This window comes from Heterodontus francisci, chromosome 10, assembly GCF_036365525.1.
Source record: "Heterodontus francisci isolate sHetFra1 chromosome 10, sHetFra1.hap1, whole genome shotgun sequence".
In the NCBI taxonomy this organism is placed as follows: domain Eukaryota; kingdom Metazoa; phylum Chordata; class Chondrichthyes; order Heterodontiformes; family Heterodontidae; genus Heterodontus; species Heterodontus francisci.
The window spans coordinates 15,802,684-15,815,369 of NC_090380.1; the positions used below are offsets into that span (position 1 = coordinate 15,802,684).

General features: G+C 43.9%; 1 protein-coding gene across 2 annotated transcripts in view; it reads left to right on the forward strand.

Annotated features, from left to right (window-relative positions):
- The window catches only part of LOC137374307 (cilia- and flagella-associated protein 44), a 283,090-nt gene that overhangs the window by 84,257 nt on the left and 186,147 nt on the right, over positions 1–12,686 (forward strand). For both annotated transcript variants that reach the window (XM_068040145.1, XM_068040146.1), the window contains exon 12: positions 7,763–7,857. In XM_068040145.1, coding sequence (XP_067896246.1) covers positions 7,763–7,857 — 95 coding nt within the window. The remainder of the gene's footprint in view (positions 1–7,762; positions 7,858–12,686) is intronic.

Here is a 12,686-nt window from a genome sequence, read left to right on the forward strand (position 1 = left end):
GTTCCCTGGCCTTGTTCTGTTTCCCTTTTTAAATATAGGACCAACATTAGCTGTCCTCTAGTCCTTGAGCACTATTCCCTTTTCTAATAAACTGAGTTCAGAGGGCCTACAGCCATAGCTCACATCCTGTTGGCAATTTGGCAGGAAAAGGCTTACCTTCTGGCTGACCTACTGTGGCAAACAGAATTTAATTAGACCTTCAGCAGCAGTGTATTAGCTAAGGGAGGGGGGCTTTATAACATTCTGCTGGGAGACTTCTGAATTTCCCTATCAAAGTTTACGGTATCTTGTGTTTCATGCAAGTGGTGGTGAGTCTGTTAGATCACGTTTAATTTCTCAGTGAGCAGCTGGTGATTCAGAGCTGTGCAGTCTGGCAGTTTATCATAAATAAAGACCGATAAAACTACATCAGCAATGATTACTTTCATTTATGTAGCACCTTTAATGCGAAAAAAAAAGTCCCAAGGTGTGACGTAGAGAGATAAATAGACAACAAATGTCAAGCCAGGAAGGAGAGATAATAGGAGGGGTGACCAAAGGCATAGTCAAAGAGATGAGGTTCGAGAAAACTTTGAAAGGAAAGGTGGCCAGGCAATAGAGTTAAAGGAGGGAATCCAAGAGGATAGGATTTAGGCACCGGCTGTTAGTAGTAGGGCAATGAGAGTTGAGGATGGCTCGAATCAGGAGAATGGAGACTTTGAGAGGTTGGATTATGGGTCTGGAAGAGATTGCAGTCGAAGGGTGGGAGTGAGGAAATGGAGGGATTTAAAGAGATGGATGAGAATTTTCAATTTGAGGCAGAGAGCTGATTTTCTGTCTGCGGGATTGGGGTGATGGGTGAGCAGGATTTAGTATGAGAAAGGATACATGTGGTAGAGTTAATGGAGAAGATAGGATGAGAGACTAGTAAGAATGGCTCAATCAGGCCTGGAGGAGCCAAAAGCATGTACAACGGTTGCATTGGTAGAGATGAACAATGTTGCAACGTGCTGGAGAGGGCACAGTGTATGAATATTTGGTCTGAATTAAACCAGACGCTGAGATTGTGAACAGTCTGGTTCAGCGTCAGAGTGTGGCAGGCGAAGGAGATGGAATCAGTGGCAACAACTGAACATGATTGCTTTCACATTCCCATTGCTGAGATGGAGGAGATTACTTTGTCCAAGGTGTCAGAAAAGCAGTCTGATAACACAGAGCCATCCAGGGGATCTAGAGAGGTGACGAAGTGGTAGCCCTGGGTGTCATTGGTGTGCTTGTGGAAGCTGAACACATATCTGCAGTGATGCTGCTGAGGATCAGTATGTAGATGAGGAAAAGGAGAGAGCCAAGGATAGATCTTTAGGGAACTGCTGAGGTGAAGGTTCAGGAATGGGAAGAGAAGCCATTCCTTGCACGTTATCTGCTTATGGTCAGATAGGTAGGATCATTAGATCATAAAAAATAAGAGCAGGAGTAGACAATTCAGCCCCTCGAGACTGCTCTGCCATTCAATAAGATCATGGCTGATCTGATTGTGGTCTTAACTCCACTTTCCTGCCAGCCGCCGATAACCCTTGAACTTCCTTGTTGATCAAAAATCTGTCTAACTCAGCCTTGAATATGTTCAATGACCCAGTCTCCCCTGCTCTCTGGGGAGAGAGTTACAAAGGTTAATGACCTTCTGAGCGATGATATTCTTCCTCATCTCCATCTTAAATGGGAGATCCCTCATTTTGAAACTGTGCTACCTAGTTCTAGATTCCCCCACGAGGAGAACATCCACTCAGATTCTACCCTGTCAAGCCCCCTCAGAATCATACGTGTTTCAATAAGATCATTTCTCATTCTTCTAAACTCCAATGAGTATAGGCCAATGTGTTCAACCTTTCCTCATCAGACAATCCCAGTGAACCTTCTCTGAACTGCTTCCAATGGAAGTATAACCCTCCTTAAATAAGGGGATGAAAACTGTATGCCATACTCTAGGTGTTGTCACGAAAAGATGAGCACCCCCTGTAAATTGTGTTTTGTGCATTTGAGTGTGAATGTCAACCGCCATTTTTGTACATCATGTTTAAGTTTTGACTTCTGTGTTCCGATGGTCAAAATGGAGGAGAGAGGTCTGGTGGGACAGCAACCTGAAAAGGGTCTAGTTTTAGGACCCAGGAAACCCCTATCCAACCTGTCTGGACTTGAAATTGTAACAGTTTGAGGGTCCAGCCTGTCTTCATTCCACAGTGCCTTTGGGTCAGATTAGCCCAGCTGCCTGAAGATGCACATCTCTTTCTAAGACACAGTCTGCAAGAAGCCAGAAAAATTAAAGAAGACCCAGACTGCAAACAGCGAAGAAGATTAAAGGTACAGTCTGCAAAAATAGCAAGAAACCCTATTTTCTGCTAGCTTCCTCTCCATCTAAGAAAACAGTGCCTTCAGCAAAATTAAGCTACCTCCATTTATATCTGAGAGTACAAAGAAGAAGAAATTTGTAAGAGAAGAGATATATCTAACAGCTCCTCCCCATTTCAGCATTTCCAATCGGTGATCTCCAATTTTTGGACTTTTTTGATAATCTAAATGAATGCTGGTTTTAACTGAAACTGGTTTGACCGCAACAGGTTTAATTTTTAAAACACCGTGTTTTTAGCTTCCCCTCAGTGAATCTTTGTTCACTGCTCTCCAATTGTAATGGCAAAGAAATCAACCAGACAGGTTTTCTTAGATTTAAACAAGAAAGGTGTAAGTTTATTAACCTTAAAACTCTAATTTGGTTAAAACTACTAAAAATCCACGACACGACCACACTAGCATGCATACGCGACAAACACATGCAGATAGAGACAGAAAAGGAGAAAAAATCAAGGGGAAAGGTTTGAAGCAATAGCTGGAGTTCATTTACTGTCTTTTGAGTTTGATGTAAAGTCTTTGGTTGCAGTTAAATCTTGCTGTCTCGTTGGGGCTCAGTGCACTCTTACAAACATGATGGTTTTCTGTCTTCTGGAAATCCAGTTGTAGTCTTTTCTTTTCGTGAGAGAGGGAGAGACCTTCCTTCTCTTTTGTCTTCAAATTACAGTCTGTCCCAAACTGCTCTGTGAACACAATTCAAACCAAACCTGGGCCAGCAGGCCAGTCATGTGACTAGCTATTTTCCTTGAAACAACCTGCTCAACGAGTTTTTTGAATGCTTTCAGTTTTAGTAGACATCCTGAGTAGGGGGCTGGAATGTTGGCTTTCACACAGTCAATGTCTTGTGATCAAAATCCATTTGGTTAATTGAATCAGGGAGCAGTTCCATTGTCTTCTCCAGGCAACTGTCTCTTAGAATGCAAATGTTTCTGCCACTGTACTGTTAGAATGCAGGTACAGCCATGTTTTCCATCCAGTAAGAGTTTAAAATTAATATTCCATCTGATGTAATTAATATGCCTCATTCTTGGCAGTTGGGGTTTTCATCACAATATAAACCCTCATTCTTTGATTTAACTCTAACAACTGTGTTGTTGTTGCAGTCATTTATTGTCCAGGTTTAAGGGAGGGAAAGAAATTCAATCACTAATCTATTTACAGAGAGATGGTTGAAAAAACAGGGAAATTTGTTCAGAGAAAAAAAAGATTAACTACCTGCTCATAACAGTGAGGTCTCACCAAAGCACTATACAGCTGTCGCAAGACCTCCCTATTCTTATACTCCATCGCTCTTGCAATAAAGGCCAACATTCCATTTCCCTTCCTAATTTATTTGATGTACCTGCATGCTAACTTTTTGTGATTCATGTATGAGCGCACCCAGATCCCTCTGTACCACAGCATTCTGCAGTCTCTCTACATGTAAATAATATTCTGCTTTTCTATTCTTCCCACCAAAGTAGACAATCTCACATTTTCCCACATTATTCTCCTACAGTTAAATTTGTCAAACACTATTTTCCTTTCATAAATCTGTGTTGACTATGCCTGATTGCATTATGATTTTCTAAATGACCTGCTACTATTTCCTTAATAAGGGATTCCAGCATTTTCCCAATGACAGATGTTTGGCTAACTGACCTATAGTTTCCTGCTTTCTGTTTCCCTCCTTTCTTGCATAGAGGTGTTACATTTGCGGTTTTCCAATCCACTGGGACCTTTACAAAATCTTGGGAATTTTGGAAGATTACAACCAATGCATCCACTGTCTCTGCAGACCCTAGGATGCAAACCATCAGGCTCAGGGGTTTCGTCAGCCTTTAGTCCCGTTAGTTTTCCTAGTACTTTTTCTCTCGTGATAGTGGTTGTTTTAAGTTCCTCCCTCCCTTTTGCCTCTTGAATTTCAAGTATTCTTGGGATGCTTTTTGTGCCTTCTAAGCTGAAGACAGATACAAAATACTTGTTTAAAGTTTCTGCCATTTCCTTTTTTCCCATTATTTCCCAGTCTCATCCTCTAAGGGACCATTGTTTACTTTAGATACTCTTTTCCTTTTTATATATGTCTAGAAGCATTTACTGTCTGGGTTTGTAGGAGTAGGACCCTATGAGGGTAGTCCCACAGAGCTGGACAATAGAGGTACGGCATTGGAGAAGGGATGGCCTAGTTAACCATCTTGAACTGAGAGATGCAGCACCATGGCCACAGTCACAGAACATATAATTGATCATTCTCATTAGGGCAATTTCAATGCTGTGGGAACGGTGCATGCTGCACTGGAGGGATTTAAACAGAGAGTTAAGGAGAGATGAGCTCAGAGGTGGGAAGCAATGATGCTTTCAAGCACCTTCAGCAGGAAGTGGAGACTGGAGATGGGGCAGTGATTAGCACGGAATAAAGTGTTGATAGTGGGAAATTTTGAATAGGGGATCATAATGGTGGTTTAGAAGAGGAGAAGCACAGTACTTGTGGAGAGGGAATCATTGACAATGTCAGAGACTGCATGGGGGCCAGGAAGTTGAGAGAGTCGGTCGGTGTTGGGTCTCCTGCACGAGAAGAGCTTGGGGAGAGAGTGAGGGGAAAAACTGCAGAGTTGGGAGATCAAGACTAAAGTGAGTCACACTAGTGTTTCTTGGAGGGGCAGAGGAAGGAGAAGGCAGGTGCACAGGTGGTCTCTATCTTGGTGATAAAGAAATAGATTATCTTATTGCACTTCGGTGGAGAAGGAAAGGGTATCAAGGAGCTGGTCGTTGTCAAAGAAAGAAGTCTAGAGCTCCCCATGCCTTCTACAGCAGTGGTTCACAAAAGTTTTCATCTGTGGACCAATTAGGCGAGGCAAAAGACCCCTTGGACCTTTACTGGTCCTACCCCATTGACCTTCACTTGCAACTACAAAAAGAAAATCATCAATTACTGGAAAGAAAGGAACTACTTTTGATGAAACACCAATGAGGTGATTCTGGTTCCAAGCTGGAGAGCTTCAGTCTCATGTCAGGCACCACGTTCAGCAGAACCTCCTCTTTGTTCTAGCCCCAGAAGCACTGAAAATTCAATCTTGCAGTTGTATATTGCAATGGTAACATACATCTTATAAAAATACATTGTTGTTTCTCGTGCTTATGAAGACTCATGCCATGCATGCGGGAGCTGGTCTGGTTGTGTGTTGTCGTGCGAGTGGTGGGCATGAGGGTTCTGGCCTTTTCTCCCCTGTGGTCTTGGCCATGGTGTTGTGCATTATGGACCAGCCCAGGGGCCACCTGGAGGATCCTTGTCCATGGACCACACTTTGAGAACCACTGTTCTAGAGCGTAGAGTAAGCAACATCACAAAAGTTGCTTAATTTAAGATCATAGAATCATAAAGTGGTTAGTTTTACAGCACAAAAGGAAGCCATTCAGTTAGAGCAACCCAGAGCTAATCACCTTGCCCTGCGCTCCCCGTGGCCTTGCATGATTCTTTGCTTCAAATGTTTATCTATTCTTCCACTGAAAGCTTTAATGACTTCTGTTATGAGAGTGCTTCTATTTTTTGTAAAATATGTTTTTAAGGACTTATAGTTGAATTATGAACATTGATTCATCTGGAAGCTTGAAGAGATCCCGAACTTTGTGTTTTTTTTAAAAAGAGGTCACCAGAGGTTTCTTCTTCAACAGAAGGCACTTGTTTTCAGATAAAACACCAGTAGGAGCTAGTTGTTTTGACTTGGAGAAGATGTTTACCGAGAAGTGACAGGTCAAGAGTTATAGAGGTCAGGAGGCCTGACTTCTGGAATGCTTTTGGTTTCACTTTGAATTGATACAAAAGACAGTTGGTTTTTGCCTGCCAAGAAAAACCCAGCTCATCTCTCTCTCTCTCTCTTGGAAAGAAACCCTGCATACCTAGTGTGTCAGTCTCCTCTTTCCTCCTGTATTTGAAGAAACCCTGCGTATTGAATGTGTGGGAACTAAAACCCCTGTTGCTGCATTTCTGCTGTGAGGCCTATCTGCAGCCTCTGCAGCTGCATTTCTTGGAAAGCCTACTCAAACTGATCTTCAACATTGCCTGGAAAGAACTGTTTTAAGATGATCCCAGTGACAGCCATCTATATGCATTTGGAATGCCAAACCTAAACAAAGGACATCTTTCCATATCTTCTCTTTTTTTATTCAAGAATGAGCAAGTATTCAGCCCAAGTGGTTTTTTTTGTCCTTTTTTTGGTAAGAGTCTAAAACCAAAATCCCGTTTAATTTTCCGGTTAACCGATGTAATTATGTATGTGTGTGTGAGTGTGCAGGGCTAAAGTAAAAAGGGAACTCTTATACTTCAATCTTTGTGTTTATGCTTTGCTTCATTGCTGGTTAAGACTTGTTTTATAACAAACTGATAATTTTGTTGTTTGGTGAAGAAACTTGGTTGGTGTGTTTTATTCTGGGAAAAATAGAGTCTATGATTGTATCGGTAAGTAGGAAAATTTAAATATATGTTGTGACCTGTGGAGAAGCGGAACAAGAATAAATAGTGCACTCCTCCCGCCTCGGTCATAACACTTCTGCTTCAGTCATTCCTTGAGACAAAGCATTCTGTTGTCCAGCAACCTTCTGCATAAGGATATTTCTTCTAACCTCTTCTCGCTTAGTGATAATTTCAAATCGATGACCTCTTGTCACAGACTCCTCACTAAAAGAAATACACTTTCCTTGTCAAAATCCTTCCTACGTTTTGAAAACTTTGATTAAATCCTACCTGTGATATAATCCTGGTGAATCTACACTGAAGCCATAGAGCATACAATGCCCTTTCCATAATGGGGCACCCAAAATTGAAAGTCTGACTGTGGCCTAATTAATGTTTTTTGCAAATTTATTTTACTCTATGTCCCTATTTCCTTATTGGTAGAACCAAAATGCTATTTTCCTCTTTATGGCTTTGTCTACCTGCACCCACACCTTCAGGGGATTATGTATTTGAACCCCTGGATTTTTGACTATCGTTAGCATCTTTGCATTGAGTGTGTGCACTCCCAGGCTTTGATTTTCCTCTCAAAAACACATTCCCTTTCGCTTCTCCACATTAACTTGCTCCTGGCACCTATCTGCCCATTCTGCTAGCCAGCCTCCATCCTCCTGAAGTCTTTTGCACTCCTCCTTTGCCAAACTCCCTATTTTTGTATCAATAACAGATCTTGATTTTTATGCTCCCTTTTTCTAAACGCTTGTATAGAAGCGAGTTGCTTCAGGTACACAGCTTTCTTTAATGCCCCAGAACTGGCTGTCGGTGAGGAGAGTTGTGTGTGTGTGTGTGTGTCTGTCTGTCTCACTGGGTGCTTCATCAGAGATTTTTTGTCAAGAAATCAATGCGAAAATTCTCAGTTTCTCAAATGTTTTTCTTTCATTACAATTTCAGGCACGGTGCGTATCTACGACTTTGTAAGAAATAAAGCAATGGCCAACGTGAAATACAGTCAAGGTGGAACTGCACTAACTTGGGCACCTCTTGTGGTATGTGACCTCACTGCAAATGCTTGTTATTGCAGCTTTTTAAGAGAATAGGTAGTCTTTGCTTGTTCAGAGATGGCAGATGGTAAAGAATTTAACAAGAATGCACTAATGGTGAGGCACACACCTGCAATTTTCTGACAGATACAAGGAAAGGGTGATGTTTCTCAACACTGGTGTATACTGGGAAAACTTAGGCTGCAATCTGTATAAGGAAAACACGTAACGGGATAGATTTTCAACTTGTCCCCGAATGTCAAATTGGCATTGGGATCAGCTGTTTGTTAGAGAAACCACCTGATTATCATTGATTTCAGCTGTATTTCTCCATTTCTCTATATCTCCATGGGGCCAGATTCGATACCCCTTGAAACCTGACGCGGGGATAGCAATGCATGATTCACCCACACCCGTTGACTGCAATGCAGGCAGCACACAAATTTCATGCTATCTGCTGTTTTAAATGATTTCAGCATCCAGCCATGCTAACTGTGCTGTTGATTGGCTGGACGTTTGAGCAGGGGGTCAATATCGTGAGTGGCCAGTACCAGTTAATGCTAGACTGTGCCTCTTAAAGGCAAGGTGTACTGTGGCTGGAGCAGGTACTGGCAGTCCTGTGTATGCTGAATCTGACCTGGGCTAGACAGAAGAATGGCACAACATGGGAAAGAGTGGGCTCCAAGCTCTTTACACAGTGCATTGGAGGCCTTAGATGGAGCAGGTTCAAGGAAGATGTCCTGTCTGTGCAGGTGACCAGGAGGCCATCCAGACCACACTCAGAAGGCAATGGGGTTAGATAGCCATGGAGGTCAAAGCCAGGGGTTGAGCCCCGAGTAGTCAAAGTCAGTGAATGCATTTCAAATGCCATATCCTGCCAACTGCATCACTAGCGTCAATCAAATCACTATTCACCACTCCCTCATCACTTACTTAGCAACAATTTCTATCAATCAGTACTCAAACCTGACATACATATGCTACATTGCACCCTCACAAACTTTGCACTTCTGCAAGCCTCATACCCACATCTCACAGCTTGCAGACACAGCCAGTTAGTCAACCATGACAGCCGCATCAGCCAAATGATTGCACAACACTCATTGACACACTTCCCTCTCTCTCATTGGCAAAAGGGGCACACAACTGGAGGCAGCAGAAGCTAACAGGTGTGTCAGTATATCCTGATCCCCATGGAGGAGATGGTGCTGGCTATATCGGGATGCCCATTGCTGAGGCAGTGGCCACTGGAGGTGCTGGAGCCATCAGAAATGAGGGTATTCTCACACCTACTCCACCTTTCCCTATACCACCTTTCCCTTATCCCACACTCCTTTCTGGTTTACAAGTTGCAGAGGTGTAAGCATACACCTTCTACTTTAATTCCTCTCCCTGCACCACAACCTTACCCCAGTACCTTTCTCTTTTCAGATACCCAAGGAGTACAACCTGACCAGGCAGTGGAGGAAAAACAGCAAGATGACAGTGATAGTGAAGACACTGTACGATCACATGATTTCACACTTGCAGTCACCAGCTCAGATAGTGCCACAGTGTAAGTTAGAGGATAGCATAGAGGCAGGATCTGTGTGTGGTGAGACACTGGGCATGAGTGGAAAACAGCCAGGTAGGGGCTAATGAAAGCACTGGTGCCAGCTTGCCAGAGGGCGAGGTTGCACTCGAGTTCTGCTGCAGAGGACTCAGCTGAGCATTTCGATGGGGCAACATACAGAAGAACGCTGATGGTTATGCACAACAAAAAACTGGGTGCATTGGGAAATCTGTCAATGCCTGCGGTTAATGTCAGGAGCATGGAGGAGTCCAGCAGTAACTTAATATGGGGCTTTGCCCAGAGCTTGGAGCCCATCCTTTCCAATATGGAAGAAGTGGTCAACTCCATCAGAGTACTTGTGGACCCAACCATGATGCTGCGTCTGATGGTCAATGTCTTAACTTCCTTTGCAGCACAAACAGTTCCACCAGAAGTCTTGAGTGCTGCCAGGCAAGGTCAGCTTGCTGCTATGTTATGAAGATGCTTCCATTATTAATTTTTTATGAGGACTTGTGTTTAAAAGACTGTGGAAGCTACCTGAGGAGATGCTGGACTTGTTTTTTTTTAAAGTGGAAGGACACTTGATTAAAACAAAGACTTACTGGAAGTCGCCTGTTTTAAGCTAAGTAAACAGCTGGAGCCTAATGGACTATGGAACTGTTTGGACTTGGAGAAGTCACATGTCTGGGTTTAGGGCTCAGATTTTTTGTTTTTGTTTTTGGATATTGCTTGGAGTTCAGTTGGGATTGCAGCCTGGTCAGAGAGAGAAGCAACCAACCCATCCTGTTCCACCTCTTTGAGAAACCCTGAGAATCCAGTGCGAGAGCTGGAGAAACTGATGTAGCATTTCTCCTGAGAAGCTTCTGGAAGACTTCCTCTCGACATCTCCTGAATGGACTGCTTCTGAAAAGATCACAGTGACAACCACATGTGTCTAGTGACATCCGTCTATGTGTACCCGGGCACCAGACCGAATGTCATTTGGAACATTCCATATCTTATCCCTGTTCTTCAAGAATTAGCAAGTATTTGGCCAAAGTATTTTTGCTGTTGTAAAGTTGATCTCTGCAGAGAAATCTTCTTTATTTTTACTTTAAGATGTGTGTGTGTGAATGTGTGTTGGGTTATTTAGAAGGGAATATATTTATAATTTCATATTTCAACCTGTGTGTTAATGAGTTTTGCATCTTTATTAAATGAGATAAAAACAAGAAATGCTGGAATCACTCAGAAGGTCTGGCAGCATCTGTGGAAAGAGAAGCAGAGTTAACGTTTCGGGTCAGTGACCCTTCATCGGAACTGACAAATATTAGAAAAGTCACAGGTAAAAAGCAAGTGAGGTGGGGGTGGGGCAAGAGATAGCAAAGGAAGTCCAGATTGGACCAGGCCACATAGCTGACCAAAAGGTCACGGAGCAAAGGCAAACAATATGTTAATGGTGTGTTGAAAGACAAAGCATTAGTACAGATTAGGTGTAAATACACTGAATATTGAACAGCAGCAAGTGCAAACCTGAAAAAAAACAGTGGGTAAGCAAACTGAACAAACAAAGATGAAATGAAATAAATGCAAAAAAAAGATTGTAAAAAATGTAAAACAGAATGTTAAAAAAAGGAAGAAAAAATAACTAAAAATGAAAGTAAAATGGGGGGCTGTCATGCTCTGAAATTATTGAACTCAATATTCAGTCCGGCAGGCTGTAGTGTGCCTAATCGGTAAATGAGATGCTGTTCCCCGAGCTTGCGTTGATGTTCACTGGAACACTGCAGCAATCCCAGGACAGAGATGTGAGCATGAGAGCAGGGGGGAGTGTTGAAATGGCAAGCAACCGGAAGCTCAGGGTCCTGCTTGCGGACTGAGCGGAGATGTTCCGCAAAGCGGTCACCCAGTCTGCGCTTGGTCTCCCCAATGTAGAGGAGACCACACTGTGAGCAGCGAATACAGTATACTACATTGAAAGAAGTACAAGTAAATCGCTGCTTCACCTGAAAGGAGTGTTTGGGGCCTGGGATAGTGAGGAGAGAGGAGGTAAATGGGCAGGTATTACACCTCCTGCGATTGCAGGGGAAGGTGCCCTGGGACGGGGACGAGGTGGTGGGGGTAATGGAGGAGTGGACCAGGGTGTCGCGGAGGGAACGATCCCTTCGGAATGCTGACAGGGGAAGGGAGGGGAAGATGCGACTGGTAGTGGCATCACGCTGGAGGTGGCGGAAATGGCGGAGGATGATCCTTTGGATATGGAGGCTGGTGGGGTGAAAAGTGAGGACAAGGGGAACCCTGTCACGGTTCTGGGAGGGAGGGGAAGGGGTGAGTGTAGAGGTGCGGGGAATGGGTCGAACACGGTTGAGGGCCCTGTCAACCACAGTGGGGGGAAATCCTCGGTTGAGGAAAAAGGAGGTCATATCAGAAGCACCGTCATGGAAGGTAGCATCATCAGAGCAGATGCGTCGGAGACGGAGAAACTGGGAGAATGGAATGGAGTTCTTACAGGAGGTAGGGTGTGAAGAAGTGTAGTCGAGATAGCTGTGGGAGTCGGTGGGCTTATAATGGATATTAGTAGACAACCTATCCCCAGAGATGGAGACAGAGAAGTCGAGGAAGGGAAGGGACATGTCAGAGATGGACCATGTAAAGGTGAGAGAAGGGTGGAAATTGGAAGCAAAGTTGATAAAGTTTTCCAGTTTGGGGCGGGAGCAGGAAACGGCACCGATACAGTCATCAATGTACCGGAAAAAGAGTTGGGGGAGGGGGCCTGAGTAGGACTGGAACAAAGAATGTTCGACATATCCCACAAAAGTACAGGCATAATTAGGACCCATGCGGGTACCCATAGCGACACATTTTACTTGAAGGAAGTGCATGGAGTTGAAGGAGAAGTTGTTCAATGTGAGAACAAGTTCAGCCAGGTGGAGGAGGGTGGTGGTGGATGGGGACTGGTTGGGCCTCTGTTCCAGGAAGAAGCGGAGAGCCCTCAAACCATCCTGGCGGGGGATGGAGGTGTAGAGCGATTGGATGTCCATAGTGAAGAGGAGGCGGTTGGGACCAGGAAACTGGAAATTGTCAAAATGATGTAGAGCATCAGAAGAGTCACGGATGTAGGTGGGAAGAAAATGGACCAGCGGAGAAAAGATAGAGTCTAGATAGGAAGAAATAAGTTCAGTGGGGCAGGAGCAGGCTGACACAATGGGTCTGCCGGGACAGTCCCGTTTGTGAATTTTGGGAAGGAGGTAGAAGCGGGCTGTCCGGGGTTGTGGGACTATGAGGTTGGAAGCTGTAGAGGGAA